The sequence below is a fragment of the Petromyzon marinus genome, chromosome 80 (genome assembly GCF_048934315.1).
Source record: "Petromyzon marinus isolate PM22_M1 ecotype Great Lakes invasive population chromosome 80, UKy_Petmar_22M1.pri1.0, whole genome shotgun sequence".
Lineage (NCBI taxonomy): Eukaryota > Metazoa > Chordata > Hyperoartia > Petromyzontiformes > Petromyzontidae > Petromyzon > Petromyzon marinus.
In genome coordinates, this window is record NC_133746.1 from 8,919,070 (window position 1) to 8,934,754 (window position 15,685).

Consider the following 15,685-nt stretch of genomic DNA (forward strand, 5'->3'; position numbering starts at 1 on the left):
GTAGTGAACCCCACAAGTGAACCCCTCAAGTGAACCCCTCAAGTGAACCCCGCAAGTGAACGCTGGTAGTGAACCCCTCAAGTGAACCCCTCAAGTGAACCCCGCAAGTGAACCCCTCAAGTGAACCCCACAAGTGAACCCCTCAAGTGAACCCCTCAAGTGAACCCCTCAAGTGAACCCCACAAGTGAACCCCTCAAGTGAACCCCACAAGTGAACCCCTCAAGTGAACCCCTCAAGTGAACCCCTCAAGTGAACCCCACAAGTGAACCCCACAAGTGAACCCCTCAAGTGAACCCCTCAAGTGAACCCCACAAGTGAACCCCTCAAGTGAACCCCACAAGTGAACCCCTCAAGTGAACCCCTCAAGTGAACCCCTCAAGTGAACCCCACAAGTGAACCCCACAAGTGAACCCCTCAAGTGAACCCCTCAAGTGAACCCCACAAGTGAACCCCTCAAGTGAACCCCGCAAGTGAACCCCTCAAGTGAACCCCTCAAGTGAACCCCTCAAGTGAACCCCACAAGTGAACCCCACAAGTGAACCCCACAAGTGAACCCCTCAAGTGAACCCCACAAGTGAACCCCACAAGTGAACCCCACAAGTGAACCCCACAAGTGAACCCCACAAGTGAACCCCTCAAGTGAACCCCACAAGTGAACCCCACAAGTGAACCCCACAAGTGAACCCCACAAGTGAACCCCACAAGTGAACAACTCCGCTGGTCAACCCCACCGTTGAACCCCGCGGGTGAACAACCCCACCGCGGGTGAGTGAGTGTGTGAGTGAGCGAGAGTGTGAGTGAGTTAGCGAGAGTGTGAGTGAGCGAGTGAGTGTGTGAGTGAGCGAGAGTGTGAGTGAGCGAGCGAGAGTGTGAGTGTGAGCGGGCAAGCGAGTGAGTGTGTGAGTGAGCGAGTGTGTGAGTGAGCGGGCGAGAGTGTGAGTGAGTGAGCGTGTGGGTGAGCGGGCAAGCGAGTGAGTGAGTGAACGAGTGTGTGAGTGAGCGGGCGAGTGAGTTTGAGTGAATGTGAGCGAGCAAGTGAGTGAGCGGGCAAGCGTTTGAGTGAGCGAGCAAGCGGGCGACCGTGAGTGGTCAAGTGAGTGAGCGAGTGAGGGAGCGAGGGTGTGTGTGAGCGGGCGAGTGAGTGGGTGAGCATGTGAGTGAGCGGGCGAGTGAGTGGGTGAGCGTGTGAGTGAGCGGGCGAGTGAGTGGGTGAGCGTGTGAGTGAGTGTGTGAGTGAGCGTGTGTGTGAGCGGGCGAGCGAGTGAGTGTGTGAGTGAGCGTGTGTGTGAGCGGGCAAGCGAGTGAGTGTGTGAGTGAGCGTGTGTGTGAGCGGGCGAGTGAGTGGGTGAGCATGTGAGTGAGCGGGCGAGTGAGTGGGTGAGCGTGTGAGTGAGCGGGCGAGTGAGTGGGTGAGCGTGTGAGTGAGTGGGTGAGTGAGTGGGAGATTGGGCGAGTGAGTGGGTGAGCGTGTGAGTGAGCGGGCGAGTGAGCGGGTGAGCGTGTGAGTGAGCGGGCGAGTGAGTGGGTGAGTGAGTGGGTGATCGGGCGAGTGAGTGGGTGAGCGTGTGAGTGAGTGGGCAAGTGAGTGTGTGATCGGGCGAGTGAGTGTGTGAGCGTGTGAGTGAGCGGGCGAGTGAGCGAGCGAGTGAGTGAGCGTCTGAGTGAGTGGGTGATCGGGCGAGTGAGCGGGTGAGCGTGTGAGTGAGCGGGCGAGTGAGTGGGTGAGCGAGTGAGTGAGCGGGCGAGTGAGTGGGTGATCGGGCGAGTGAGTGTGTGAGCGTGTGAGTGAGTGGGCGAGTGAACGAGCGAGCGTGTGAGTGAGCATCTGAGTGAGTGGGTGATCGGGCGAGTGAGTGTGTGAGCGTGTGAGTGAGCGGGCGAGTGAGCGTCTGAGTGAGTGGGTGAGCGTGTGAGTGAGCGGGCGAGTGAGCGGGTGAGCGTGTGAGTGAGCGGGCGAGTGAGTGGGTGAGCGAGTGGGTGATCGGGCGAGTGAGTGGGTGAGTGTGTGAGTGAGCGGGCGAGTGAGCGAGCGAGTGAGTGAGCGTCTGAGTGAGTGGGTGATCGTGTGAGTGAGTGGGTGATCGGGCGAGTGAGTGGGTGAGCGTGTGAGTGAGTGGGTGAGTGAGCGAGCGAGCGAGCGAGCGTCTGAGTGAGTGGGTGATCGGGCGGGTGAGTGGGTGAGCGTGGAAGTGATCGGGCGAGTGAGTGGGTGAGCGTGTGAGTGATCGGGCGAGTGAGTGGGTGAGCGTGTGAGTGAGCGGGCGAGTGAGTGGGTGAGCGTGTGAGTGATCGGGCGAGTGAGCGAGCGAGTGAGTGAGCGGGCGAGTGAGTGGGTGAGCGTGTGAGTGATCGGGCGAGTGAGCGAGCGAGTGAGTGAGCGGGCGAGTGAGTGGGTGAGCGTGTGAGTGAGCGGGCGAGTGAGTGGGTGAGCGTGTGAGTGAGCGGGCGAGTGAGTGGGTGAGCGTGTGAGTGAGCGTGTGAGTGAGTGAGCGATCCTCTATTAATCTTGATCAACCACTGTAGCCCAGCACCAAACCGGATTAACAACATTCCTGGTCTGAAGCGGGTGAACAACCCCGCTGTGGGTGAACAGCCCCGTGGGTGAACACAACCCCTGTAGGTGAACACAACCCCCCCTGTAGGTGAACACAACCCCCCCTGTAGGTGAACACAACCCCCCCCTGTAGGTGACCACAACCCCCCCCTGTAGGTGACCACAACCCCCCCCTGTAGGTGAACACAACCCCCCCTGTAGGTGAACACAACCCCCCCTGTAGGTGAACACAACCCCCCCTGTAGGTGAACACAATCCCCCTGTAGGTGAACACCCCCCCTGTAGGTGAACACAACCCCTGTAAGTGAACAGAGTCCTGTAGGTGAACACAGCCCCCCCTGTAAGTGAACACAACCCTGTAAATGAACACAACCCTGTAAATGAACACAACCTCCCCTGTAAGTGAACACAACCCTGTAAATGAACGCAACCCTGTAAGTGAACACAACCCCCCCCCCTGTAGGTGAACACAACCCTGTAGGTGAACACAGCCCCCCCTGTAGGTGAACACAACCCTGTAGGTGAACACAGCCCCCCCTGTAGGTGAACAACCCTGTAGGTGAACACAGCCTCCCCTGTAGGCGAACACAGCCCTGCCATGGGTGAACACAACCTCCTGAAGGTGAACACAACCCCTGTAAGTGAACACAGCCCCTGTAGGTGAACACAGCCCCTGTAAGTGAACACAGCCCCTGTAGGTGAACACAGCCCCTGTAGGTGAACACAGCCCCTGTAAGTGAACACAACCCTGTAAGTGAACAACCCTGTAGGTGAACACCCCCCCCCCCCCTGTAAGTGAACAACCCTGTAAGTGAACACAACCCCCCCTGTAAGTGAACAACCCTGTAAGTGAACAGAGTCCTGTAAGTGAACAGAGTCCTGTAGGTGAACAGAGTCCTGTAGGTGAACACAACCCCCCTGTAGGTGAACACAGTCCCCCCTGTAGGTGAACACAACCCCTGTAAGTGAACACAGCCCCCCCTGTAGGTGAACACAACCCCTGTAAGTGAACACAGCCCCCCCTGTAGGTGAACACAACCCCTGTAAGTGAACACAGCCCCCCTCCCCTGTAAGTGAACAGAGTCGTCCTCACGCGTGTGGGATGCTACGTGCGATGGTGGCGATGGTGCCCATGGACGGGTCCACGCGGGCCTGGACCGTCGCCATGATGGTGGTCACCACCACCAGCCAGCTGCTGGCGCTGGCCGGGTACAGCCCGTCAGCCAGCCCGTTCTGTACACCAGCAAACAGCACCATCATCAGCTACATCATCATCAGCTACAGCACCGTCGCCATGATGGTGGTCACCACCACCAGCCAGCTGCTGGCACTGGCCGGGTACAGCCCGTCGGCCAGCCCGTTCTGTACACCAGCAAACAGCACCATCATCAGCTACATCATCATCAGCTACAGCACCGTCGCCATGATGGTGGTCACCACCACCAGCCAGCTGCTGGCACTGGCCGGGTACAGCCCGTCGGCCAGCCCGTTCTGTACACCAGCAAACAGCACCATCATCAGCTACATCATCATCAGCTACAGCACCGTCGCCATGATGGTGGTCACCACCACCAGCCAGCTGCTGGCACTGGCCGGGTACAGCCCGTCAGCCAGCCCGTTCTGTGCACCAGCAAACATCATCATCAGCTACAGCATCATCATCAGCTACAGCACCGTCGCCATGATGGTGGTCACCACCACCAGCCAGCTGCTGGCACTGGCCGGGTACAGCCCGTCGGCCAGCCCGTTCTGTACACCAGCAAACAGCACCATCATCATCAGCATCATCATCATCAGCTACAGCATCATCATCATGATGGTGGTCACCACCACCAGCCAGCTGCTGGCACTGGCTGGGTACAGCCCGTCAGCCAGCCCGTTCTGTGCACCAGCAAACAGCACCATCATCAGCTACAGCATCATCATCATCAGCTACAGCACCGTCGCCATGATGGTGGTCACCACCACCAGCCAGCTGCTGGCACTGGCCGGGTACAGCCCGTCAGCCAGACCGTTCTGTGCACCAGCAAACAGCACCATCATCATCAGCATCATCATCATCAGCTACAGCACCGTCGCCATGATGGTGGTCACCACCACCAGCCAGCTGCTGGCACTGGCCGGGTACAGCCCGTCAGCCAGCCCGTTCTGTACACCAGCAAACATCATCATCATCAGCTACAGCATCATCATCATCAGCTACAGCACCGTCACCATGATGGTGGTCACCACCACCAGCCAGCTGCTGGCACTGGCTGGGTACAGCCCGTCAGCCAGACCGTTCTGTACACCAGCAAACAGCACCATCATCATCATCAGCTACAGCATCATCATCATCAGCTACAGCACCATCATCATCATCAGCTACAGCACCGTCACCATGATGGTGGTCACCACCACCAGCCAGCTGCTGGCACTGGCTGGGTACAGCCCGTCGGCCAGACCGTTCTGTACACCAGCAAACAGCATCATCAGCAACATCATCATCATCAGCTACAGCACCGTCGCCATGATGGTGGTCACCACCACCAGCCAGCTGCTGGCACTAGCCGGGTACAGCCCGTCAGCCAGCCCGTTCTGTACACCAGCAAACATCATCAGCTACACCATCATCATCATCATCAGCTACAGCACCGTCGCCATGATGGTGGTCACCACCACCAGCCAGCTGCTGGCACTGGCTGGGTACAGCCCGTCAGCCAGCCCGTTCTGTACACCAGCAACATCATCATCAGCAGCTACAGCATCATCATCAGCTACAGCAGCACCATCATCATCAGCTACACCATCATCATCATCAGCTACAGCACCGTCGCCATGATGGTGGTCACCACCACCAGCCAGCTGCTGGCACTGGCCGGGTACAGCCCGTCGGCCAGACCGTTCTGTACACCAGCAAACATCATCAGCATCATCATCATCAGCTACAGCATCATCATCAGCACCATCGTCATCAGCTACAGCACCATCATCATCATCATCATCAGCTACAGCATCATCATCATCAGCTACAGCACCGTCACCATGATGGTGGTCACCACCACCAGCCAGCTGCTGGCACTGGCTGGGTACAGCCCGTCGGCCAGCCCGTTCTGTACACCAGCAAACATCATCATCATCAGCTACAGCATCATCATCAGCTACAGCATCATCATCAGCTACAGCATCATCAGCACCATCATCATCATCATCAGCTACAGCACCGTCGCTATGATGGTCGTCACCACCACCAGCCAGCTGCTGGCACTGGCTGGGTACAGCCCGTCGGCCAGCCCGTTCTGTACACCAGCAAACATCATCATCATCAGCTACAGCAACATCATCATCAGCTACAGCACCATCATCATCAGCTACAGCATCATCATCAGCTACAGCATCATCATCATCAGCTACAGCATCATCATCATCAGCTACATCACCATCATCATCAGCTACAGCACCATCATCATCAGCTACAGCAACATCATCATCAGCTACAGCATCATCATCATCAGCTACAGCACCGTCGTCATGATGGTCGTTACCACCACCAGCCAGCTGCTGGCACTGGCTGGGTACAGCCCGTCGGCCAGACCGTTCTGTACACCAGCAAACAGCAGCATCAGCATCATCATCAGCTACAGCATCATCATCATCATCAGCTACAGCATCATCATCATCAGCACCATCATCATCATCATCAGCTACAGCATCATCAGCACCATCATCATCATCAGCTACAGCATCATCATCATCAGCACCATCATCATCATCATCAGCTACAGCATCATCAGCACCATCATCATCATCAGCACCATCATCATCATCATCAGCTACAGCACCGTCGCCATGATGGTGGTCACCACCACCAGCCAGCTGCTGGCGCTGGCTGGGTACAGCCCATCAGCCAGCCCGTTCTGTGCACCAGCAAACAGCAGCATCAGCTACAGCAGCATCATCAGCTACAGCAGCATCATCATCAGCTACAGCATCATCATCATCAGCTACAGCATCATCAGCTACAGCACCGTCACCATGATGGTGGTCACCACCACCAGCCAGCTGCTGGCACTGGCTGGGTACAGCCCGTCAGCCAGACCGTTCTGTACACCAGCAAACAGCACCATCATCAGCTACAGCACCATCATCATCAGCTACAGCACCATCATCATCAGCTACAGCATCATCAGCTACAGCACCGTCGTCATGATGGTGGTCACCACCACCAGCCAGCTGCTGGCACTGGCTGGGTACAGCCCGTCAGCCAGCCCGTTCTGTACACCAGCAAACAGCAGCATCAGCTACAGCACCATCATCATCAGCTACAGCACCATCATCATCAGCTACAGCATCATCATCAGCACCATCATCATCATCAGCTACAGCTACAGCATCATCATCATCAGCTGCTGGTGCTGGCTGGGTACACCCCGTCGGCCAGCCCGTTCTGTACACCAGCAAACAGCAGCATCAGCTACAGCATCATCATGAGCTACAGCAGCATCATCATCATCATCATCAGCAGCATCAACATCATCATCAGCTACAGCACCATCATCATCAGCATCATCATCAGCTACAGCACCATCATCATCATCAGCTACACCATCATCATCAGCAGCTACAGCATCATCATCATCAGCATCATCATCAGCTACAGCACCATCATCATCAGCTACAGCACCATCATCATCAGCTACATCATCATCAGCTACAGCATCATCAGCTACAGCATCATCATCAGCTACAGCATCATCATCATCAGCTACAGCATCATCATCATCAGCTACATCATCATCATCATCAGCTACAGCACCATCATCATCAGCTACAGCATCATCAGCATCAGCTACAGCATCATCAGCTACAACATCATCATCATCTCTCCCCGTGTCTCCCCCTGTCTCCCTGTGTCTCCCTGTCTCCACGTGTCTCCACGTCTCCCCGTCCCTGTCTCCACGTGTCTCTCCCTGTCTCCACGTGTCCCTCCCTGTCTCCACGTGTCTCTCCCTGTCTCCACGTGTCTCTCCCTGTCTCCACGTGTCTCTCCCTGTCTCCACGTGTCTCCACGTGTCTCTCCCTGTCTCCACGTGTCTCTCCCTGTCTCCACGTGTCTCTCCCTGTCTCCACGTGTCTCTCCCTGTCTCCACGTGTCTCTCCCTGTCTCCACGTGTCCCTCCCTGTCTCCACGTGTCTCTCCCTGTCTCCACGTGTCTCTCCCTGTCTCCACGTGTCTCTCCCTGTCTCCACGTGTCTCTCCCTGTCTCCACGTGTCTCTCCCTGTCTCCACGTGTCTCTCCCTGTCTCCACGTGTCCCTCCCTGTCTCCACGTGTCTCTCCCTGTCTCCACGTGTCTCTCCCTGTCTCCACGTGTCTCTCCCTGTCTCCACGTGTCTCTCCCTGTCTCCACGTGTCTCTCCCTGTCTCCACGTGTCTCTCCCTGTCTCCACGTGTCTCTCCCTGTCTCCACGTGTCTCTCCCTGTCTCCCCGTCTCTCCCTGTCTCCACGTGTCTCCACGTCTCCCCGTCCCTGTCTCCACGTGTCTCTCCCTGTCTCAACGTGTCTCTCCCTGTCTCCACGTGTCTCTCCCTGTCTCCACGTGTCTCTCCCTGTCTCCACGTGTCTCTCCCTGTCTCCACGTCTCCCCGTCCCTGTCTCCACGTGTCTCTCCCTGTCTCAACGTGTCTCTCCCTGTCTCCACGTCTCCCCGTCCCTGTCTCCACGTCTCTCCCTGCCTCCACGTGTCTCCACGTGTCTCTCCCTGTCTTCACGTCTCCCCGTCCCTGTCTCCACGTCTCCCCGTCCCTGTCTCCACGTGTCTCTCCCTGTCTCCACGTCTCCCCGTCCCTGTCTCCACGTGTCTCTCCCTGTCTCCACGTGTCTCTCCCTGTCTCCACGTGTCTCTCCCTGTCTTCACGTCTCCCCGTCCCTGTCTCCACGTCTCCCCGTCCCTGTCTCCACGTGTCTTTCCCTGTCTCCACGTCTCCCCGTCCCTGTCTCCACGTGTCTCTCCCTGTCTCCACGTGTCTCTCCCTGTCTCCACGTGTCTCTCCCTGTCTTCACGTCTCCCCGTCCCTGTCTCCACGTCTCCCCGTCCCTGTCTCCACGTGTCTCTCCCTGTCTCCACGTCTCCCCGTCCCTGTCTCCACGTGTCTCCACGTGTCTCCCTGTCTCCACGTCTCCCCGTCCCTGTCCCTGTCTCCACGTGTCTCTCCCTGTCTCCACGTGTCTCCACGTGTCTCCCTGTCTCCACGTCTCCCCGTCCCTGTCCCTGTCTCCACGTGTCTCTCCCTGTCTCCACGTGTCTCTCCCTGTCTCCACGTCTCCCCGTCCCTGTCTCTCCCTGTCTCCCCGTGTCTCCCCCCCGTCTCCTCCCCGCGTGTCTCTGCCTCACCTTGAACCTGTTGAACCTCTTCTTCCAGGACCTGAGGCCCGAGAGGTAGACTTGCCGCAGGGCCTCGTGGCTCAGGTGCAGGTCGATGCCATCCTGGGTGACCGTGAACTGGAACGCCACGGCCTGGTGAGCCTCCGCCATCGCGGGGAGGACGACGAGGAGGAGGAGGACGAGGACGAGGAGGAGGACGACGAGGAGGAGGAGGGAGAAGACGCTGCGAGAGGAGGGAGGAGAGACGGGGAGACTGGGATGAGGTGGTGAGGAGAGACGGGGAGACTGGGATGAGGTGGTGAGGAGAGACGGGGAGACTGGGATGAGGTGGTGAGGAGAGACGGGGAGACTGGGATGAGGTGGTGAGGAGAGACGGGGAGACTGGGATGAGGTGGTGAGGAGAGACGGGGAGACTGGGATGAGGTGGTGAGAGACAGGGAGACTGGGATGAGGTGCTGAGGAGAGACGGGGAGACTGGGATGAGGTGGTGAGAGACGGGGAGACTGGGATGAGGTGGTGAGGAGAGACGGGGAGACTGGGATGAGGTGGTGAGGAGAGACGGGGAGACTGGGATGAGGTGGTGAGAGACGGGGAGACTGGGATGAGGTGGTGAGGAGAGACGGGGAGACTGGGATGAGGTGGTGAGGAGAGACGGGGAGACTGGGATGAGGTGGTGAGGAGAGACGGGGAGACTGGGATGAGGTGGTGAGAGACGGGGAGACTGGGATGAGGTGGTGAGGAGAGACGGGGAGACTGGGATGAGGTGGTGAGGAGAGACGGGGAGACTGGGATGAGGTGGTGAGGAGAGACGGGGAGACTGCGATGAGGTGGTGAGGAGAGACGGGGAGACTGGGATGAGGTGGTGAGAGACGGGGAGACTGGGATGAGGTGGTGAGGAGAGACGGGGAGACTGGGATGAGGTGGTGAGGAGAGACGGGGAGACTGGGATGAGGTGGTGAGGAGAGACGGGGAGACTGGGATGAGGTGGTGAGGAGAGACGGGGAGACTGGGATGAGGTGGTGAGAGAGGAGGGAGGAGAGACGAGGAGACTGGGATGAGGTGGTGAGGAGAGACGGGGAGACTGGGATGAGGTGGTGAGAGAGGAGGGAGGAGAGACGGGGAGACTGGGATGAGGTGGTGAGGAGAGACGGGGATGAAGTGGGAGGAGAGACGGGGAGACTGGGATGAGGTGGTGAGAGACTGGGATGAGGTGGTGAGAGGAGAGACGGGGAGACTGGGATGAGGTGGTGAGGAGAGACGGGGATGAAGTGAGGAGAGACGGGGAGACGGGGATGAGGTGGTGAGGAGAGACGGGGAGACTGGGATGAGGAGGGAGGAGAGACGGGGAGACGGGGATGAAGTGAGGAGAGACGGGGAGACGGGGATGAGGTGGTGAGGAGAGACGGGGAGACTGGGATGAGGTGGTGAGAGAGGAGGGAGGAGAGACGGGGAGACTGGGATGAGGAGGGAGGAGAGACGGGGAGACGGGGATGAAGTGAGGAGAGACGGGGAGACTGGGATGAGGTGGTAGGAGAGACGGGGAGACTGGGATGAGGTGGTGAGAAAGGAGGGAGGAGAGACGGGGAGACTGGGATGAGGTGGTGAGAGGAGAGACGGGGAGACTGGGATGAGGTGGTGAGGAGAGACGGGGATGAAGTGAGGAGAGACGGGGAGACTGGGATGAGGTGGTAGGAGAGACGGGGAGACTGGGATGAGGTGGTGAGGAGAGACGGGGAGACTGGGATGAGGTGGTGAGGAGAGACGGGGAGACTGGGATGAGGTGGTAAGATACAGGGAGAATGGGATGAGGTGGGAAGAGATACGGGGAGACTGGGATGAGGTGGTGAGAGACGGGGAGACTGGGATGAGGTGGTGAGAGACTGCGATGAGGTGGTAAGAGACGGGGAGACTGGGATGAGGTGGGAGGAGAGACGGGGAGACTGGGATGAGGTGGTGAGAGACGGGGAGACCGGGAGGAGACACTGGCAGAGAGAGGGAGGCAAGAGAGAGATGAGGGAGACACGGGGAGACACGGGGAGAGGGCGGGAGACACGGGGAGACACGGGGAGAGAGCGGGAGACACGGAGAGACACGGGGAGACACGGGGAGACACGGGGAGAGGGTGGGAGACACGGGGAGACACGGGGAGAGAGCGGGAGACACGGAGAGACACGGGGAGACACGGGGAGACACGGGGAGAGAGTGGGAGACACGGGGAGACACGGGGAGAGAGTGGGGGACACGGGGAGAGAGCGGGAGACACGGGGAGACACGGGGAGAGAGTGGGAGACACAGAGAGAGAGTGGGAGACACGTGGAGACACGGGGAGACACGGGGAGCGTGGGAGACACGGGGAGAGACGGGGAGAGAGCGGGAGACACGGGGAGAGAGTGGGAGACACGGAGAGACACGGGGAGAGAGTTGGAGACACGGAGAGACACGGGGAGACACGGGGAGACACGGGGAGAGAGTGGGAGACACGGGGAGACACGGGGAGAGAGTGGGAGACACGGAGAGAGAGTGGGAGACACGGGGAGACACGGGGAGCGTGGGAGACACGGGGAGACACGGGGAGAGAGCGTGAGACACGGGGAGAGAGCGGGAGACACGGGGAGAGAGCGGGAGACACGGGGAGACACGGGGAGAAAGTGGGAGACACGGAGAGAGAGTGGGAGACACGGGGAGACACGGGGAGACACGGGGAGAGAGCGGGAGACACGGGGAGAGAGTGGGAGACACGGGGAGACACGGGGAGACACGGGGAGACACGGCGCGCTTATCGAAGTTTCAAAGTTGTGTTTGTGACTGCGGCAATTTTGGCAACGACGGGAGCTTGTTGAAGAGCGAGGGGAGAGTATTCTGGTGGATCGCGGCTTCCGTTTACTCGGGAACCCGGGGGCCTCGCCATGAGGTTCAAATGTACTTGTGGCTTGTGGGAACGATCTTCCACGGTGGGGGTGGGAGCGGGGGGTCAGATGGACCTCTCCCGGGAGTCTGTGGACAATTTTTTTTTTTAACGCGCTTTAAAAACGATTCGCGCAACGCTTCTCCCACTTATAGTAATAGGTTTTACCCTTTTAACTGGCACAAAAACTGACACCTTTATTCAAGGCATCATGTTTGCAATGACCACAACACAAGCAGTCAAAATGCAAACAAAAGAGACAACTCTGATAATAATATTGGCACTGTCCTTGAATTTGATTGGTCCACACCCGAGACAGCTTTTCTTAGAGCCCAGTCTCCATTGGTGTTGGACCAGAAGACGCCAAAAGGCGTACAACTCAAAAACAGCGCACTATCAGAGTATTGAGGGCTCGGGGTGAGCATTTACATTATGAGACCTCCTTTGCCAGAAACAAGATATAGGAATAGGTTTTACCCTTTTAACTGGCACAAAAACTGACACCTTTATTCAAGGCATCATGTTTGCAATAACCACAACACAAGCAGTCAAAATGCAAACAAAAGAGACAACTCTGATAATAATATTGGCACTGTCCTTGAATTTGATTGGTCCACACCCGAGACAGCTTTTCTTAGAGCCCAGTCTCCATTGGTGTTGGACCAGAAGACGCCAAAAGGCGTACAACTCAAAAACAGCGCACTGTCAGAGTATTGAGGGCTCAGGGTGAGCATTTAAATCATGAGACCTCCTTTGCCAGAAACAAGATATAGGAATAGGTTTTCACCCTTTTAACTGGCACAAAAACTGACACCTTTATTCAAGGCATCATGTTTGCAATGACCACAACACAAGCAGTCAAATGCAAACAAAAGAGACAACTCTGATAATAATATTGGCACTGTCCCCTTGAGTTTGATCAGAGTTGTCTCTTTTGTTTGCATTTGACTGCTTGTGCTGTGGTTATTGCAAACATGATGCCTTGAATAAAGGTGTCAGTTTTTGTGCCAGTCAAAAGGGTGAAAACCTATTCCTATATCTTGTTTCTGGCAAAGGAGGTCTCATAATGTTAATGCTCTCCCACTTATTGAAGCGTCGAGAGTTCACCGGAGCGAGGGGGGGGGAGGGGATCTCGTCACAAGTATTTGTGGTAGGATTATTTTCATGGCGACCGTCCGCTGCTGCTGCTGCTGCTGCTGCGTCCTGGTACAGCGCTTCGAGATCCTTCGTGAAAATCTGCTACGTCAATGGAATTATTATTATGGAGATAACGTCTTTCTCTCTCTCTCAAGATGGCTAGTAGATGTTAACTACCTCGCCTGGTATACAGGAGGTCTGTGTCTCTCTCCATCTCATCCTCATCATCATCACGGTGGCTATGAGATGTTGACTACCTCGCCTGGTCTACAGGAGGTCTGTGTCTCTCTCTCATCATCATCATCATCATCACGGTGTGCTAGGAGATGTTGACTACCTCGCCTGGTATACAGGAGGTCTGTGTCTCTCTCTCATCATCATCATCATCATCACGGTGTGCTAGGAGATGTTGACTACCTCGCCTGGTCTACAGGAGGTCTGTGTGTCTCTCTCTCATCATCATCATCACAGTGGCTATGAGATGTTGACTACCTCGCCTGGTCTACAGGAGGTCTGTGTCTCTCTCTCTCATCATCATCATCACAGTGGCTATGAGATGTTGACTACCTCGCCTGGTATACAGGAGGTCTGTGTCTCTCTCCATCTCATCATCATCATCATCACGGTGGCTATGAGATGTTGACTACCTCGCCTGGTATACAGGAGGTCTGTGTCTCTCTCCATCTCATCATCATCATCACAGTGGCTATGAGATGTTGACTACCTCGCCTGGTCTACAGGAGGTCTGTGTCTCTCTCCATCTCATCATCATCATCACGGTGGCTATGAGATGTTGACTACCTCGCCTGGTCTACAGGAGGTCTGTGTCTCTCTCTCTCATCATCATCATCACAGTGGCTATGAGATGTTGACTACCTCGCCTGGTATACAGGAGGTCTGTGTCTCTCTCCATCTCATCCTCATCATCATCACGGTGGCTATGAGATGTTGACTACCTCGCCTGGTCTACAGGTCTGTGTCTCTCTCCATCTCATCATCATCATCACGGTGGCTATGAGATGTTGACTACCTCGCCTGGTATACAGGAGGTCTGTGTCTCTCATCATCATCACGGTGGCTATGAGATGTTGACTACCTCGCCTGGTCTACAGGAGGTCTGTCTCTCTCATCATCATCATCACAGTGGTTATGAGATGTTGACTACCTCGCCTGGCCTACATGAGGTCTGTGTCTCTCTCATCATCATCACAGTGGCTAGGAGATGTTGACTACCTCGCCTGGTCTACAGGAGGTCTGTCTCTCTCATCATCATCATCACAGTGGTTATGAGATGTTGACTACCTCACCTGGTCTACAGGAGGTCTGTCTCTCTCATCATCATCACAGTGGCTAGGAGATGTTGACTACCTCGCCTGGTCTACAGGAGGTCTGTGTCTCTCTCATCAACATCATCGTGGCTAGGAGATGTTGACTACCTCGCCTGGTCTACAGGAGGTCTGTGTCTCTCTCATCATCATCATCGCAGTGGCTATGAGATGTTGACTACCTCGCCTGGTATACAGGAGGTCTGTGTGTCTCTCTCTCATCATCATCATCACAGTGGCTATGAGATGTTGACTACCTCGCCTGGTCTACAGGAGGTCTGTGTCTCTCTCTCATCATCATCATCACAGTGGCTATGAGATGTTGACTACCTCGCCTGGTCTACAGGAGGTCTGTCTCTCTCATCATCATCATCATCACAGTGGCTATGAGATGTTGATTACCTCGCCTGGTCTACAGGAGGTCTGTCTCTCTCATCATCATCATCACAGTGGTTATGAGATGTTGACTACCTCGCCTGGCCTACATGAGGTCTGTCTCTCTCATCATCATCATCATCATCACAGTGGCTATGAGATGTTGACTACCTCACCTGGCCTACATGAGGTCTGTGTCTCTCTCATCATCATCACAGTGGCTAGGAGATGTTGACTACCTCGCCTGTTCTACAGGAGGTCTGTGTCTCTCTCATCATCATCATCGTGGCTAGGAGATGTTGACTACCTCGCCTGGTCTACAGGAGGTCTGTGTCTCTCTCATCATCATCATCATCATCGCAGTGGCTATGAGATGTTGACTACCTCGCCTGGTCTACAGGATGTCTGTCTCTCTCATCATCACAGTGGCTAGGAGATGTTGACTACCTCGCCTGGTCTACAGGAGGTCTGTGTCTCTCTCTCATCATCATCATCATCACAGTGGCTATGAGATGTTGACTACCTCGTCCGGTCTACAGGAGGTCTGTGTCTCTCTCTCATAATCATCATCACGGTGGCTATGAGATGTTGACTACCTCGCCTGCTCTACAGGAGGTCTGTCTCTCTCATCATCACAGTGGCTAGGAGATGTTGACTACCTCGCCTGGTGTACAGGAGGTCTGTGTCTCTCTCATCATCATCACGGTGGCTATGAGATGTTGACTACCTCACCTGGTCTACAGGAGGTCTGTGTCTCTCTCTCATCATCACAGTGGCTATGGGATGTTGACTACCTCGCCTGGCCTACAGGAGGTCTGTGTCTCTCTCATCATCATCACAGTGGCTATGAGATGTTGACTACCTCGCCTGGTCTACAGGAGGTCTGTGTCTCTCTCTCATCATCACAGTGGCTATGAGATGTTGACTACCTCGCCTGGCCTACAGGAGGTCTGTGTCTCTCTCATCATCATCATCACAGTGGCTATGAGATGTTGACTACCTCGCCTGGTCTACAGGAGGTCT

At 56.1% G+C, this 15,685-nt stretch overlaps 1 protein-coding gene and 1 long non-coding RNA gene across 3 annotated transcripts in view; one reads left to right on the plus strand and one right to left on the minus strand.

Annotated features, from left to right (window-relative positions):
• LOC116937787 (carnitine O-palmitoyltransferase 1, liver isoform-like) overlaps positions 1-15,685 on the minus strand; it is a 142,724-nt gene that overhangs the window by 105,457 nt on the left and 21,582 nt on the right. The window contains exons 2-3 of the mRNA XM_076057228.1: positions 8,930-9,143; positions 3,649-3,788 (exon numbers count right to left, since the gene is read on the minus strand). Coding sequence (XP_075913343.1) covers positions 3,649-3,788; positions 8,930-9,070 — 281 coding nt within the window. The 5' untranslated portion in view covers positions 9,071-9,143. The remainder of the gene's footprint in view (positions 1-3,648; positions 3,789-8,929; positions 9,144-15,685) is intronic.
• On the plus strand, positions 9,830-10,212 carry LOC142907652 (uncharacterized). 2 transcript variants are annotated; one of them, XR_012931175.1, is made up of 3 exons: positions 9,830-9,907; positions 9,952-10,054; positions 10,131-10,212. It is a non-coding gene; the product is annotated as an uncharacterized LOC142907652 (long non-coding RNA). The 2 variants fall into 2 exon arrangements; XR_012931176.1 differs by having other exon boundaries at positions 9,844-9,936; positions 9,980-10,054.